Here is a 15,743-nt window from a genome sequence, read left to right as displayed (position 1 = left end):
TTGCGCAGCTCAGTGGCACTTGCCCTACAGTTCATGGAGTTGCGCGCGGCGGCCTGCACAGGTGAAATGGGGGCGAAAGCGAAGCGGTACACTCCAGTGTCATTAATTTCATAGAATAATAATTTAATCAAATAAAATGGTCTTTTAATTCTAACAAACAAAACTATATCTTAATATCTTGAGTCTTTTTAGTCAAAATTCTAGATATTTTAAACATTTTTTCAAAATGAATGCATATTGCACACAATTTTCTGATATAATTTTCTCAATTTTACTCAAAACAAAAAATATGTATCTATCTGTATATAACAAAGGCCTACATATAAATCACCAATATAGTCCATTTTCTATAGCGCGTATCCTCCTTAGAGTGCTGACTTTAGCATAGCCTATTGTGTCATCTATCCAGCCAATTAGCAATCCATAAGGAGTACATCATAATCTAAAGCACGCCACATCATCTAGCTATCAAATGAACATCTTATCCAAAGCATACCAAATCATGTGTTATGATGTCATCTATTACTAGCTAGCTGGGAAGTAAAAATCTCATAATCCAGATCATGTGACAAAATCACGTGTATTACAAGTTCTACTAAAAACAATCCACAAATCCGATGTGTAAGACAGTGCATACGTTTTATTTTCAAAGCATGAACATTAATACCATCGTCAGTATTTCAGTCTTTCTGTTCTAGTACGGATTAAAAGTTTGATTAAATTAACCGATGACATTACTGCACATTAGCAGGTTAACATTCACACATAAACATGGAGAATTAATTGGCATATGCTACACATTCAAATTTTGAATGGAAAGAAGCTATGTAAAAAAAAGAAAGAAAAAAGAATCGTTTAAAAATTAGCATCATTAGAAGGTGTTATTCTTCTTGATAGCAGCCTCATTTTAGTTTTTTATTTAGTGCAGTATTCCCTTCTTTTAACCCAGTTTGCTGATGAGCTCCTTCGCGAGTGCGATGTAGGCGGACATGGCGTCCTCCTTGGACATTCCTGACAGAACACAGAAATACAAACGACAGGTTAAAAAACACAAAGTTGTTATATTTCACAGCAAAAGATTTTGATTTCTACCTTTCCTAGAGTTCCATGCATCCCACTTGGCTTTCCCCTTCATGTCGAACAAACCCGGCCTATCTGGAAAACGTGAAATCGCACAGTGTTAAGAAATGCAGGGGCATAGTCAGAAATGTTTCAGTGGGGTGGCCATAAGATGATACATTCGCTTGCCACCAAGTAGCTCCGCCCCTGAAGAAATGATCAATTCATTACGGATGTCGTTTGTCATACCGGTGTCAATGTCTCCGACGTTAGCCTGTTTATACAAGCCGTAGAGGTCAAGCAACTCCTGGTCCGACGGCCTCGTCTTCAAGTTCTTCACGTCTTCCGCCGCCTTCTCAAACTCTGCCTGCGGGTGATAACAGAAAGACAGCGCTATTGATTATTAACCGTTAACAACCGCGGTGAAGTAATGGGCACATATAGTACCGTACGTGAACTTGGTAACCTATTAGAACACCACGAGGGTGCTAAACAAAAGGCTTTTATGCAAGACTGGTGCTTTTGTTCCTACTTCTACTCCACAAAGAATCTAGGACACAGCAGGACGGATAAATACAATCTAAAGTGGGGTTTCCCAAACTTTGGCAGCTCCAAATAGAAATCTGCTACACGGTGGGACAAGAGGGTATAAACTTACATAATGTTTTCATTTGATTATATTTACAGTTTTTCCTGGCATCGTTCCCTTCCCTTAGAGTTGCTTTTTATTTTAGCATTCTTACTCCGACCTTTCCATTGCCTTTCCCTCATCATCACCTTTAGTGCCTTTCTTTCCGTCAGATACTTTTTTTTCCTGGCATCTTTTCTTTCCTGAATTCCTTCCTTTTTCTTGCACTGTATGTTAAAATGTTTAATAATTTCACAAAGCTATATTTTCTTTCTGTGCTTGTTTTTAAGTGTTTTTTTATGTTGTACTTTTCATCATGTAACCACCACAGGCCTGCTTTACTTCTTCATTTCCTTCCTTCCACCTCAGACCATATTTTTCTTTCCTGCCATCCCTCCTTCCTTCCACCTTAGACCTGTTTTTGGCTTGTCCCTGCCTTCTTTCCTTCATTCCCCCTAACGTCCTCTTCAGTGCTTGTCTTCATTCCATCTTTCCTTCAGACCTGCTTATTTTGCATCCTACGTTTCTCCGTTAAAACTGAGTTTCTGTCTTCCTTCCTACCTGCCCAAACCTGCTTTTAAACACCACTCCGTCCTTGCCTCAGTTATTAACTACCATTCATGTTTTTGTTTATTTTTATTGGGGGGGGGGGGGGGGGGTCATTCATTTTAAACTGTATCCATACTTTTGGCCCACCCTGTTTTTCTGTACTGCTGATAACTGATGATAAAGATCACATTGTCGCATTTACTGCAAGTGGCAGAAATATATTTTAAAAAGGGGGAGGGGCGCTGGGGGGATTCGGGATGTCGTTAGTATTTGTCAACTGCGAAGCCCTTTTGAGATTATTTTGTGATAAAGGGGTATATAAATACATTTGACTTGACATATTGGAAAAATAAAGAAGCTCGATAATCAATAAGAAACAACCCCTTTACCGACCCGAAGTTTGGGAACCCCGAGTCTATTCTCTCCGCATATTAAGTGTTGTTTCTCCAACCTTGTACCATAGATATTGGTCATAACGGACGGGTAAAAGATTAACAGCAGAATCCGTGTAGCATCCAGTCGTACGCGGTATGCTCTTAAAACGTGAAGAAAAGTGTAATACAGCATGTCAGTGAATATAAGACAGCGCATGATCGCGTGATCAAAGTCAACATCGACGATTGCAGCAATGATGAAAGCACACGAAAAGGCATTGAGGTATTACCACCGAAGTCATTTTATGATGAAAGTATTTCCGCAGCTCCGATGTCCTTCTTTTATACGTGGTCTGGGTGCAGCTGGATGATATTGCAGAAACAACGGTTTGATGGCAGAATGTCGCTCGCACAAGGCCCTGAAGGAGGGGGGCGGAACTAGGCTGTAACGGAGAAGCTGGTTGGAGAAGCTGTCGTAAGCGCATGCGCACCCTAGAAAACGGTTCACTCGGTACACTTGCACATGATGTCACGTCTGGGGCAAAGGTCCACAAGGAACACGCGAAATTCTGAGGTCAAATTAGGCATTTTTTAAATCACATCATGAAAAAGTTTCAAAAATTAAAATTATAGCCGTGAATATAGTGGAAGGGTCGAAGTACACGTTCTCCAAGTGTGTTTCCAAAGCTAACTGCCGTATGAATGTAATTTCACAAAATAAAATTACACCACGCAAAATGATATTTTAAAAAAAAGTTCCGTAAAATACTTCAATGTCATTCAGTTTAGTAATTTATTTAAAAAATTTGCTCAGACCTACTGTCCCTTTAACAAAAACGTTTGCGCTGTTTACTACTTCCTTTTAAATAAAGCTAGGTCTAATTCAAACAAGATGGCGGCGCCCTGTAGTTAGCGCGTGTGTTTTGAAAGGAAAATGTTGTATTACACGATCATTTGAACTGGGAATATAAATAAGAATTGTATCGCTTTGAGTGGCGACATTCAGGTAAAATCCGTTTGATAATATTTTGTGTCTTTTTGTTGGGCTTTTGGCTGTCGTTAAGTCGATGATTACGGACGGTACGAAAGATCACTTGCACCCGGTGGGCCAAAAATATATATTTCTTTTCTTTTTCAAAAGCAGGTATTTCGTCGGTGTCATAAAAAAAATACATGATACAAATTTTCTCTGGCAGTTTTTTTCTATAATCTTTTTTTCCCCCCATCACACCTGATAAATGCATGTATCCTTGCAGCCTTCCTTCTTTCCTGCACCCCTGCCCGTATTGCTTCCTTCCGCCACTCATTTATTTTTTATCATTCCATTTAGCTTGAAACTATTTATTTCCTTTTTAGAATCCACTTTTTCTTTTGTCTTAAATGACTGTATTACCTGATTTTTAAATGAATATTTATGAGTTCATAATTAATTTTGGCCCACACGGTATGTTTTTTCCATTTTCTGCCAGTTGATTATTTTACATATTGTTGGATTATTAACATAGTTTTTCAGTTTCAATTGATATTTTAACCGTTTTGGATATTAGTTATAAAGATATACATATAAGACAACAGTTAATTCATATGTTAAGCCAATCTATAGTCCTTTGTTCTCTTGCCTGGGAAAGAGAAGGGTAACAGGTTTCTTTTCTAAGGGGAGTATAGTTTGTACCAGTCTGTGTCCGGTCGAAGAGAGTCCAAGGACAGGCTGATTTACTATTGTTCAAGTCTAATCTGATTTGTACTCATGGGAACTTGCTCATGGGAGGGGAGCACTGACTTGGAATAAAAAACTGTGTGCGAGAGGAGGAGAGACACACAATCTGAACGGAACACTGCTTGAGTGTCTTCATTTTGTGTGATCAGAAGCTTCTGAATAATTATACCTTTGCAAAGGGACTTCTTCACCAGAATCTCACCATTCAGTTAATTGAACACGCAAAGAGTACAATACAAATATTGTCTACTCTATCAATATTTTATGCAGTGTCGTCTTTATTAAACAGATGACATGTCGCTGATTCTTAATTTTGTATTCCAGTGGCGTAAATGGAGACCCCGGGAAAAACTGTCAGCGAAAAGACTCGCAAAAAGCAAATCAAGGTCAAGACGTTGTTCACATCGCCTTTTGCGCTGAGCTGGAGCCCGCTTCCACAAAACGACATGAACTTTATACTGACAACCTTGAAAAACAAACTAATTTCCATGGGGCTTGAGAAGAAGGAAGTGAAGGTGTTTCGGCCGTGGAGGAAAAAAAGAGATCCGGATCCCTCATCTACGGATACGGATAAGGAGGATCCGCCCAAAGGCGGCTGGACGGATGCGGCAGCTAGGCGACAGCTCGCCCTGGGCATCAATGAGGTCACCAAAGCTCTGGAGAGGAACCAACTCAAGCTGGTTTTGGTGTGCAAGTCGGTCAAACCCAAGCACATGACCAACCACCTGATACCGCTCAGCGCCAGCAGAGGCGTGCCCGCCTGCCAGGTTCCGCGGTTAAGCGTGAGTGTGGCCGGTCCGTTGGGCCTCAAGAGCGTCCTGGCTCTGGGGTTCAGGCGCAGCGGTTGCCAAGGCGACAGCAAGGACGAGGCCGAGGCGTTCGGTGACACCGTGGAAGCCATCATACCGAGGGTGCCCTCGCTGGATGTTGCTTGGCTACAAGGTGCAGCACCTGGTGTGGAATTGCAACACAATATTGACACTAAAGTGGAGGGTGGACAAAGGGCAGGCCAGAAAAGGAAACGAGAGCCGGAGAGTGAAGCCGGCACGCTGCAACCTCTCAAAGTGAAAAAAATAGTTTCAAACCCAGCCAAGATAAAAAGAAAGCAGAAACTGAAACAGGAAAAGTGAAATATTTTTGATTTGGCTTTTTTTCTTTCTTCTCACCACGATTAAATTTGTGGTTGAAAAAAACCCTTCTAAAGTTAGTTTTCCAATTCAGCAAGCATCCAAGGCTCAGAATTTAATTACTCCAGCTATTAATCTCAGCAGTAACAACACATTTTACATGACCTCAGTAGTCAAGTAACAACAAAGCTTTTCCCCAAAAATGCAAAACACGGGGAGAAAACAAAGTACATCAGCCTTGTTTTGATTTTGTCATGTGAATTTATTCAAATATCCATGCTGGTATAGACGGCGTTTGTTGAAACAGATTGTTAATTGCATGGCGTCATGTGGTCTACAATGATGCTGGTACAAGTTCTGTCAGCCTTTTTCACAGCTTATAATGGATTTGAATAAAAAATATTGTTCTTCAGTTTGATAAAGCTGTATGTGTTTGTTTACCCCGTAATGTCAAACTCCTGAAAAAAAAAATCTTCCAAATAAGGCAGGTTCTCGGGGTCAGAGTTATCACTAAAGGGCCTGGGCTTGTAACGATACTACAGTCACTCCAGCAACATGCGCAACATTCACACGTTTTGGAGACACAACCAGCATTCGTTTATGTTGTACATTAAAAGTTGAGCCATCTTGGTGAATTCAACTCACTCCAGGTTTCAATCATATAAAAAAAAGAGCTCTGACTTAAGCAGACTGTGCTTTCTTCATCTGTTGTAAAGGGAGGAGAGGAAAAGCACAAAAAAAAAGAAAACATCTCAAATACAAAAATGGAACAGAGGGCTTACGTGAACAGAAACAGCAAGATCAACCAAATCATATCACAGTTCTCTGGTTGCCCCGTTTAGACTTCTATAGAGAGGAAAACCGTCACAAGTCCAATTATAAATAGATTTTTCCCATGTATTTAGCTGCACAAACTAAAAAAAAAAAACATTTGGTTCTGACACAATACGAGTAGAAAGTGAATAAAATGGACAAGGACGAAGACATCAAAAACTGCGGAAAAATAATCAAATGTATGTAGCCTATTTCCCCCAGATAATCCTCTCTGGAGGGAATCACTTAACGGGGAATGTGATTGACAGCACATTTTTACATATGGAATGACAAAAAAAAACAAGAAATGCTTTCAAGCAGCTTATTTTCTGACTGAACGAAATGCTCTTTTGTCCGCAAGACTCCACTCTCTCCCAACCACAACAGGAAGACAAGAGAATTTGCTGTTTTGTTGATGACTGGTCTTCACTCTGCACCTATCATCTTTTCATTTGGAGCTTTTGTTGATTTCATTGCTGACGTGACCTGATTGTGGCTGAAACACTTTTCTGGTATATATATATATGTCAAATAAGATGGTTTGAATTAAGTGGAGTTTTTAATTACGTTCTCTGAGAGCTAGACTAATGTATGAATTTAAGTGATGCAAAACGTATTGAAACATGGGACAAAGGAATGTGGCAAATTTCAACCTCGTGCCTGCACAATATCCCGAACTTTTTGTGAGCAGTCTGTTATGAGTATTTAGTTTTATTTTATTTAAGTGGAAGGCAACCCAAAATTGCTTTACAATATGTTGGATACACCTACACTAATATAAACAAAGCATTCTGATTAATATTGTAGTTGCAGAATATGAATTATGCAGCAAAATCTACCCGCTTTTATCCATTTCAGGGGGCAGCCATTTTGTCACTTAATATTGACTGAAAATGACATCACACTTGCTCAGGACTCCAATCACGGCTCAACAGTTTTCTGAGTTTGGTCATGTGATGTTGGCAAGCTGAGCCGCGATTGCTCATTACCTGAGCCCTGAGCAATTTGTGATGTCATTTTCAGTTGCAAGCAAGTAGCAAAATGGCCGCCCCCTGAGATGAATAACAATGGATTTGCTGCTTTTTTCCATATTCCACAAACGCAATACTAATCAGAATGTTGTGATTAGACTAGTGGGGGCGCATAGACCACATTGTAAAGAAGACATTTTTGGGGCTGACTTCCAGGCCACATCAAATGCTCTTAAGGGCCTCAGGTTCCGCACCCACAGCTTTAAATGCTATTTGCACGCCAGAGCATTGTAAAATGGTAGCAGCTCACTTTCACACCAAAGCAGGTTTTCAAACATTAGCCACGACCTTTTCGAAACTGAAAAATTGTGCTTCATTGATGTAATACATTCTTCATAAAAAAAATAAAAAAAAGTCCTAAACTGAGTGCATGGCATCATGCTGTACAAGCAACTCAAATTTTTTTTCAGAAAAAAACAAAATCAATGCACCAGTTGGTTTAATGACTATGACAGTATACAAGTCTTTATGTACCTAGCAGACGAATGATATATACTGCATGAACAGCCCTCTATTTGTGAGGCGCAGTATTACTGAGGGACAACGTAACTTCCCAAAAAATGAGAAAAGTTGCTTATCAGTTGCCGTGTTTACATACTGTATATGACAATGAGGGCATGCCGGTGATCTCCGTGCATGCCACACTGATTTGCGTCAAACGTGAGCGGACGTCTCAGGCATAACATGACGTTCACATTCAGAATGTTGAGAATTCTAACAGTGTTTTTTTTTTTTTTTTCACCTCCAAGTGAGTTGGAAAAAAAAAAAGCGAAAAGGGGAAAAACAAATCTTCCCAGAATAAAGGTTCTTTTTTTCACGGTAGTCTGGCTCGGGTGACCTGTGTGTGCAGGTACGTAATTGCCTGACCTTGTGTCCTCATTGCGTGGGTTTGTTTGTGTGTATACGTGTGTGTGTGAGTGTAGCAACCGTAAAGGCACGGGGCTACTGAAGGACCAGGCCAACCTGAAACAGATTTACATTTTTATTCAATACATTTTTTTTTTTTAAAGGTAAAAAGTAATCAAATCCTGCTCACTGACCTTATCAACATCCATAGGGGGACATTTCCAGTTGTAGAGGTAATACTGTAGATTTCCATCTCCTATACCAAACTTGAGCTTTTCCAGAAAAACGTTATTCTCCATTAGATCCAAAGCATTGAACACGTCAAAGCCTTTCTGTTGAGGAAAAAAAGCACCGTAGTGTAGCAAGGGTTGAGAACACTTCACTAGACCACCGTACTGCCCTTAACTCATTCACTGCCATTGACGGCTATAGACGTCAAAAATTCATTTGAACTATTTCTATTAGTTTAACATTTTTTTCCCACTTTTGTTAACAAGAATATGAAAAAAATATTGTACATTTAGACGAGATATACAATTTGTGATTAATCATGAGTTAACAATTGAAGTCATGCGATTAATTACAATTACAATTTTAATCGCCTGACGCCCTAATTTTAACAATCTTTTTTTTTTTGAAAAAATATTATTTTAAAAACGAGAAGAAAAGATGATTAAAAAATTGGTTTAAAAAAAAGATTATTTAAAAAAAAAAAAATAAAAGATTATTATAAATTAGGTCGTCAGGCGATTACATTTTTAAATTGTTATTAATCACATTACTTCAATAGTTAACTCACGATTAATCACAAATTTTATATCTGTTCTAAATGTACAATAACTTTTTTCTAGGTTTTCATACTCTTATTAAAAGTGGAAAAAATGTTTAACGAACAGAAATAGTTCAAATTAATTTTTGACGTCTAAAGCCGTCAATGGCAGTGAAAAAGTTAATAAATACAGATGACTTAATTACCAGTTTGGCGAGGATCAGGGCGTCATTCATTAAGTCCAGCAGCGGCGTTTGCGTGTGAACATTGTAAAAGGAGTATGCAGCCTTCAAACTCCTATGTAGAGGGTGGTGCATCACCGTGGAGGGAAGAGTGTAGAAACTAGCAAAGTCGGTCAAGACGCCACCAGCACCCTGAAGGGACAAGAGCAGCTTCAAGATGGCTGACATGCTACAGTGATGAGTGTGGAAGCTCGTTTGAGCATTTATTCCTTATCACGTAGTACATTCGTTGTCTTCACAATTCAGGGCACTAGGACAGTCAAATAAATAAGCAAAAATATGTCTGGAGCCGCAAATTGTTTGAACACTGTGATAAAGGAAACAGCGTGTTAGTGTTAAGTCTAATGTACTGAGGGCTTAATAGCTACCGGTAATTAGAGCTGCACCAAAACTGAAAAATAATGCAGCATCCAATACGTAGAGATGAATTTTCTTCTACCTTTCGTCTATTGTTTTGGGATTTTTTTGGTGGCAAGTTTTCAAACTTTGTTAAATACATTTGTAGACCTTTCTTCTTTTCTGTCAAATTTCTGACATTTTTGGGCAATTTTATGGACATGGTCTTTTTTTTTTTTTTTTGCCTCTCTCATACCTTTTATTTTTTTTTACATTTAACATTTTACATTTCATGGCTATTTGTTGACAATTTTTTTTTGCCTTTTTTGCTCAAAAATTTCTGACATTTTGGGAAATTTTGTGGACATTTTATGGTAATTTTCAGGATTTCTTCTTTTGTTTTTGGAATTTTTTAAAGTTAAAACTTTTTAAACAATATATTTTCTGCCTTTTTAAAAATACATTTTCCGACTTTTTGGGGGACTAATTCCAAAGACATTTTATGGTAATTTTGGGGATTTCTTAATTTGCTTTTGGACATTTTCGGGTTACTTTTTTAACATTTTCTTTTCTGTCTTTTTTTTAAATTTTTTATCCAATTCGCTGACATTTTATGGTAATATTCGGCTTTTCCTCTTCGGACATTTTATAGTCACTTTTTGGACATTTCTAAGTCATTTAAAAAACATTTTAATAAACCTTTCATCTCTCTTTATTTGACAACTTAAAAATGTGGACTCTTACATTTGTCTTGAATATTCAACTATTCATTTTTATCTAACATTAATCCAAATTAAATATTTAATCACAAAGTAAATGTTTTTGTTTTTTTCAGACCCCTGCACTAGTATGCTATCCAAATAAAATGTTCACAAGCCTTAATAACAAGCAGTTTGAACCCTCATTCGATATCCTACTAGAGAGAATTATGAATGGAAAACTAGTGTCCTGTGAATAAATGCTCAAACGGCTTTATCGTAAGCTGTCTGAGCATTTATTTGTTATCCCTGATATTAAGTCCATGTACAAGTATGCCCTTTGTCCTCTTGAGTACGGCTACTTTGGCATACGAGGACAACTATGTACGTTATTAAACATTTAGCACTTCCCTAGTAGCACACAGATATCAAGCAGTGCATAGTTTTACCTCACTAGTAACATGTCCTACTTGTGAAGACAAATAATGTACTACTGCCTGGACCTTAAATAGGGCAGTAAGATTTATGAGGTTGCAGAAGTGCGCACATCCTCTTCCAAGTGAGAATGTGGCTGTGTTCAGAATGAACGCACAACTTTGGAGCTCTTGTTCAATGACTCATCTGTTCTAGTATGCTTTGAAGAGGGGTGTGTAGACTTTTTAAAAAATGTTTTTTATATCAACTGTAAATTTTTGCAGCTACCTCAACGACGTATGTGTCTATAATGTTCTCCTGCGGGAGGAGCCAGTGAGCCACCTCCTCGTCGCTCATGGAAGGCGCCAGCTGGAAGCGTCTCAAGTACTTCTGCAGCAGTTCGGTCACCTGCCGAATGTCGCGCCGCTCCATCGGCCGCAGCCCTGCTGTCTTGGTGCTCTGCGGCGACGGGGACAATGAGCAATTACATGAAGTGAATACTCTTTGTAATAAGAGAAGCTGGGTTGAGGGGAGGCTTTACATCTGGTAGTCTGTAGAGTTTCATGGTTCTTTGAAGGGTCATGTTTCTGCTCAGGTGGGAGAATTTAACTTCCACAAGCTTTCTGGGGTTTAGAGATCGATGCCAATACCTGCATGATGACACATAAGTTGATACTGTATTTCACTGGCTTTTGCCATTCTATATATTTTTGGCCCGTTTTGAAGCAGTCGTCCGAGGGCATGAAAGCTTACCTGCACGTGGACACTGGTTTAGGCAGCACGACGCCTGCTGTGTACACTGCCTGAAATATTCCTTCCAGGTTGACCCGCCGCGTGATTTCTCTGATGAGAACCGGCGCCACACGCTTTGAACGCAGCTTCTTATGGACACACAGGAAGTTGATTTCCACCATCCTCTTCAATCTAAAGCAGCGCAAATGCAGAATTAAGCATTGTATACTTTGTTATTGTCCTGATAATTGCAGGTTGGCGGAGAGATTTCAGAATGCTAATAGTCTAAGCTGCTTCCTGATTGGCCACAAAGTAGCCACTTCCAAATATGGGCAAGCTTGCACTGGCGCACCCTTGTCACCTGCACTCTTTATAACACCAAGAAAACTAAGTGCAGTGTGAAAAGGCCTTAAAAACATTTAATTGGTGTCCAATAAAAAATCTACTGTTTAACTGTTTGTGATTAGTTTAAGCAGACTGTGTTTGTCTATTTTACTATCACTTAGATCAGATTACATTTGATGAAAAATTTAAGTAATTCCAAAGCGTTGACATATTTTTTTCTTGCGTCACAATGGGAACTCCCCACTTTAAGCCTAAATACACATACTGCCCATCACCTAATACATTTGTAAAAGGACAATTTTCAATATCACCAGTGGGTATGTATGATAATTTATGAATACTCACGTGTCATAAATGCGGATGTCTGCGGGGATGGCACTGATGAAGCCGACAAGCTTCTTATTTGAGGAGACTCTCACCCCGCAGTGCCACTGAGGCAACCAACCAGGTGGACGTAAAGCCCTGAAGAGGAAGAGCACAAAATGAAAATGCTTCCAGATACATAGTGATCTGACGCTATACTACTTATCTAGTTAGTTGGGAGCTATGTGTCTGTTTGAAATGCCCATGCATGTACTGTATTTGAATGAGCATGTATTGTGTAACGAGCATTAAAGATAACGGACTAGTGACATTCCCTCAGAACTTTTCAATATCTAAATTTAGAGAGTTGCAGAAGTGAGCACTTACCATTTGAGGAAGCTTGGTGAATAATCAAATCGAAACATGTTATCGTCATCCTCCACGTAGTTCTCATTTAACAACGTGTACAGCTCCTTCAGCTTAAAAAAAAAAAATCAGTACCTCATGACATTACGATCTGTTAACAAGACCATTTTTTGCATTTGAGACATCAACTGTACTCACTACATCTGCATTACTCAGATCTAGTGTGTCCCACATGAAGCCTTGAGGTAAGGAATATGGCTCCTGCCGGATATTTTCTTTGTCAGCCTCAATGGGGCCGTGACTCGTCACCACCTCATCTGCACACACAGCACAACTCCTGTCAGACCTGTGGCATCACTTACTACTTGCCCATTATTGCCAAATTAAATTTTCCAATCTGAAGTACTGTCGTCTGCTACTTTTTTTTTTTTTTATCGCCTTGGAAACCAGATTACTCTGGTGCTATAAAGCAAGCCTTGGGAGCTCACCCGGCCACACCGGTACTTGTAATTATTGGATTTGTTTCTGGCATAGATCAGCAGTGTGTCAAGCTAAAACCAGTAGATGGCACTAAGGCAGAAAAAGAGTAAAATTATGCAGGTTGACGTCTAAGATCTTCTCATTAAAAAAATAAAAATAATAATACCACAAGAATTTTTTTTTAACATCAGTTATTTCCGTGTTCAAAATGTCACCATAACAGAATTTGTATTATGTTTCAAGTGACATTTTTACCATTCCTAACTGTCACCTACATATGTAGTGAGATGTTAACCACGTCAATTAAACTAAATAAAACTAAAAGTAAAACTACTCACCCATTTATGATGCATGACAAACATGAAATGGTGGCAAGAATCTGTGGTGGCAAACTTCTCTGGTCAATTAAGTTAAAGTACCACTGATTGGCATTATGCTAGTCTTGAGCCATAATGCTTTAATCTATACAATATTCACCTATATATATTATTACAATTAATTAACAAATAATTCATAAAATATACAAATTCAATGCAAAAGCATATTTTACCCATACTTTAAATTTTATTGACAATAAACCATTAATCATGTATTTATTGAAATAAATACAAAATTTAAAAAATACCTAAGAAATTAATATGCAAATTTCAATTAACCAATTATTTGTGGAAAACATCAGTACAGTAAATACTCCGTAAGACAAAATAAAGAGCAGAGCTTTGCTGACATCACACGGTGAAGGTTTGAGCTCCATTATTTGACTTTTGGAGCATAATTTTCTTGACAATGTTGGTTGAATTCCAAATTGTCTCACTTTTGTGGTGAATGACTTCGGGGGTTTCACTGCATTTCCCAAATAATAGCATTGACTGGTTACTACTTTATTTACTGCTGTTGCTGCCTATTTAGTCCGTCAGTCATTAACGTACTAATATTAATGTGAACTTACTTAACTTGGGTACCGGCTGTGTGTCCCAGAACTGGTACTTGTGCTTGGCCGCCTCATCAATGTTCTTAGCAGGGCCTTGACAGGACAGCAACTCCATAGCTCGTTGGATGTCCTGCAACTTCTGGATGGGCAAGCCAGGATTCTGTAGAGTGACAATAGACATAAAGTGCTTCAGGATGGGAATAGAACAAAACGAGGATATGAGCTATTCTGCAGTCAAAATGAACGTGGGTTTTGCTATTCCCGTGACGCGGTTACGTATAAAGTCAATGCAATTTGCGTAGATAGGGCCAAATCCAGGACCAAACGGCATTGAGAATGTGCTCACCATGACACACACATGCTGCGTCCTGTGCAAGTAGAGGGGAGAAAAAATGTAGAACTGAACACAGCAAGCTTCCAATGCGAGCAAAAAGGGCAGGTTTGGAGAATGGGGAGCGGGGAAGTTATAGCTGCTAAGTGTGTTTACTTGTTTACAGCTGTTGAAGCAAGACAACAGTAGCATTAGCCAAAGTTTTTCTCTGTTGTGGCATGGCATGAAGCAGCTATATTCACATCCCACAAGATCTATCATCGTTGCTCACTCGTGATAGTGTGACAAGGGCAACGTGATTCAACTAAATGTGCTGTGCTGTAAATTCCAAACAGAGAAAGTCATATTTTAAGTGGCAATGTGAAATCAGACAAGTTTCCTGGGATCAGTTTGTTGTGCCAAAATCTATTGATGAATTACAAAAGAAACAGACAGCTGAATGAGAATTTCCCCAAACCAATAACGTTGCAAAGTACATACAGTAAAAAAACCACACACACACAAAAAACAAGTTGATTAACTGGATAAATTGCTCCATCTTTTGATCGATTGGTGATCAGTTATTGTTTTTAGAAAATCACTGATCAACTCCAAAATCTTGATCGTATAAAGCCTACTTAACAGGTGGATTAAGTCGGGTAAGTACCCACTGAAGGCCAACGTCACAGACGCAAAGCCTACCACTGTAGTATAGAAATAATTAAAAGTTCATATTTTATGACATGCTCTCGTCAAGATAAGAAATTCCTGTTTATACATGACAACGTTATAGAGATGGTAAAGATATCATATAAAACGGTCCTGAATGGATGGAGTGCTCACCTTGATGTCTTGAGAGTCAGAGGCAGAGTCCGACTTGGCTCCTCCAGAGCTTGGCTTTTCTTTCTTCCTCTTCTGCTTCTTCTTCTTTTTCTTGGCCCCCAAATCCCCGCCGGGGCTCCTGCGGACATGAGGACAAAGTCACGTTTTAAAGCAAACACGGACTCGAGATAGTCACACACACACACACGGTGAGGCAGGCTGGGAGGCAGCGGGCTAACGTTAGCTGCCATAGCAACGAATGACAGCTGCGCTAGCTCGCTAACGGTTTGCCTGACATCCTTCCATTAAAGTCAAGACACCGGCGTGGGTAGTGTGTGTTAAAGTAGTTCAAATGAACGGCGTCGTGACCGTTTTAATCCACAACTTTTAGAGAGGTTGCTAGTTTAGAAGGACAGCCCCACAGTGTGGTTGTGTTTGTATCAGCTAGCTGCATTAGCCACCGAGCACACACACACGCAAACATAAATACACGCTCATAAACTGTGATGTACGACAGGCCGTCCGCACCCTTGCGCGTTCTCGTTCTCCTCCTCGTTGTCCCCGTCTATCCCGCAAGTGTCCTGGTCGTCCAGCTCCAAGCTCTGCTGGCTGGCGGCGGATTCGCTGTCCTCCGCCATCATTAAGACGTTTAAAAAAAAAAAGAAAAAAAGAGGAGAAAAAAAAACTACCGGAGTGCTGTCTGATAGAGATCGTGGCTAGTGGCGACTCACCGGAAAAACAAAAGAAAACCTACGATTGGGGAAACAGCACCACTCTGAGGCCAAATGGCGGTAATACAAAAAAAAAAACGTGATAACCTTTGCTCCATGCAAAACACAATATTAGGTACC

General features: G+C 39.4%; 3 protein-coding genes across 5 annotated transcripts; 1 reads left to right on the top strand and 2 right to left on the bottom strand.

Annotated features, from left to right (window-relative positions):
• Positions 1-620: 620 nt before the first annotated feature.
• On the bottom strand, positions 621-3,071 carry acbd7 (acyl-CoA binding domain containing 7). Of its 2 annotated transcripts, none has more exons than XM_086077774.1 (4): positions 2,904-3,071; positions 1,309-1,426; positions 1,093-1,155; positions 621-1,011 (listed from the first exon to the last, which is right to left on the bottom strand). In XM_086077774.1, the coding sequence occupies exons 1-4, from the start codon at positions 2,910-2,912 to the stop codon at positions 941-943; spliced, it is 261 nt and encodes an 86-aa protein (XP_085933900.1). In that variant the 5' UTR covers positions 2,913-3,071; the 3' UTR covers positions 621-940. The 2 variants fall into 2 exon arrangements, with proteins under 2 accessions (XP_085933900.1, XP_085933899.1); XM_086077773.1 differs by having other exon boundaries at positions 2,901-3,068.
• rpp38 (ribonuclease P/MRP 38 subunit) lies at positions 2,976-5,866 on the top strand. Of its 2 annotated transcripts, none has more exons than XM_086077772.1 (2): positions 2,976-3,085; positions 4,652-5,866. In XM_086077772.1, the coding sequence occupies exon 2, from the start codon at positions 4,660-4,662 to the stop codon at positions 5,455-5,457; it is 798 nt and encodes a 265-aa protein (XP_085933898.1). In that variant the 5' UTR covers positions 2,976-3,085; positions 4,652-4,659; the 3' UTR covers positions 5,458-5,866. The 2 variants fall into 2 exon arrangements, with proteins under 2 accessions (XP_085933898.1, XP_085933897.1); XM_086077771.1 differs by lacking the exon at positions 2,976-3,085 and adding an exon at positions 3,482-3,616.
• Positions 5,693-15,629, bottom strand: nmt2 (N-myristoyltransferase 2). Its single transcript, XM_086077770.1, has 12 exons — positions 15,421-15,629; positions 14,914-15,031; positions 13,779-13,920; positions 12,548-12,666; positions 12,371-12,462; positions 12,026-12,142; positions 11,357-11,527; positions 11,145-11,253; positions 10,892-11,062; positions 9,120-9,287; positions 8,339-8,476; positions 5,693-8,261 (listed from the first exon to the last, which is right to left on the bottom strand). Exons 1-12 carry the CDS (start codon positions 15,531-15,533, stop codon positions 8,241-8,243), a joined length of 1,479 nt encoding a protein of 492 aa, XP_085933896.1. The 5' UTR covers positions 15,534-15,629; the 3' UTR covers positions 5,693-8,240.
• Positions 15,630-15,743: the final 114 nt, after the last annotated feature.

The sequence above is a fragment of the Leptonotus elevatus genome, chromosome 6 (genome assembly GCF_054856555.1).
Source record: "Leptonotus elevatus isolate MCC_2025b chromosome 6, RoL_Lele_1.0, whole genome shotgun sequence".
NCBI classification, from domain to species: Eukaryota; Metazoa; Chordata; class Actinopteri; order Syngnathiformes; family Syngnathidae; genus Leptonotus; species Leptonotus elevatus.
Note: the sequence above shows the minus strand (reverse complement) of the source record. Positions and strands in the feature narration are given on the sequence as shown.

Excerpts from the sequence above, each read along its gene's own strand:
- acbd7 (XM_086077773.1), bottom strand. Across the intron at positions 1,156-1,308 it reads CGTCGGAGACATTGACACCG|ATAGGCCGGGTTTGTTCGAC; the intron begins GTATGACAAACG and ends CACGTTTTCCAG. Across the intron at positions 1,012-1,092 it reads TGCATGGAACTCTAGGAAAG|GAATGTCCAAGGAGGACGCC; the intron begins GTAGAAATCAAA and ends GTGTTCTGTCAG.
- rpp38 (XM_086077772.1), top strand. The coding sequence starts at position 4,660 with ATGGAGACCCCGGGAAAAACTGTCAGCGAAAAGACTCGCAAAAAGCAA.
- nmt2 (XM_086077770.1), bottom strand. The coding sequence starts at position 15,533 with ATGATGGCGGAGGACAGCGAATCCGCCGCCAGCCAGCAGAGCTTGGAG. Across the intron at positions 12,667-13,778 it reads ACAGCCGGTACCCAAGTTAA|ATGAGGTGGTGACGAGTCAC; the intron begins GTAAGTTCACAT and ends CTGTGTGTGCAG. Across the intron at positions 12,143-12,370 it reads TCACCAAGCTTCCTCAAATG|GGCTTTACGTCCACCTGGTT; the intron begins GTAAGTGCTCAC and ends CTTCCTCTTCAG.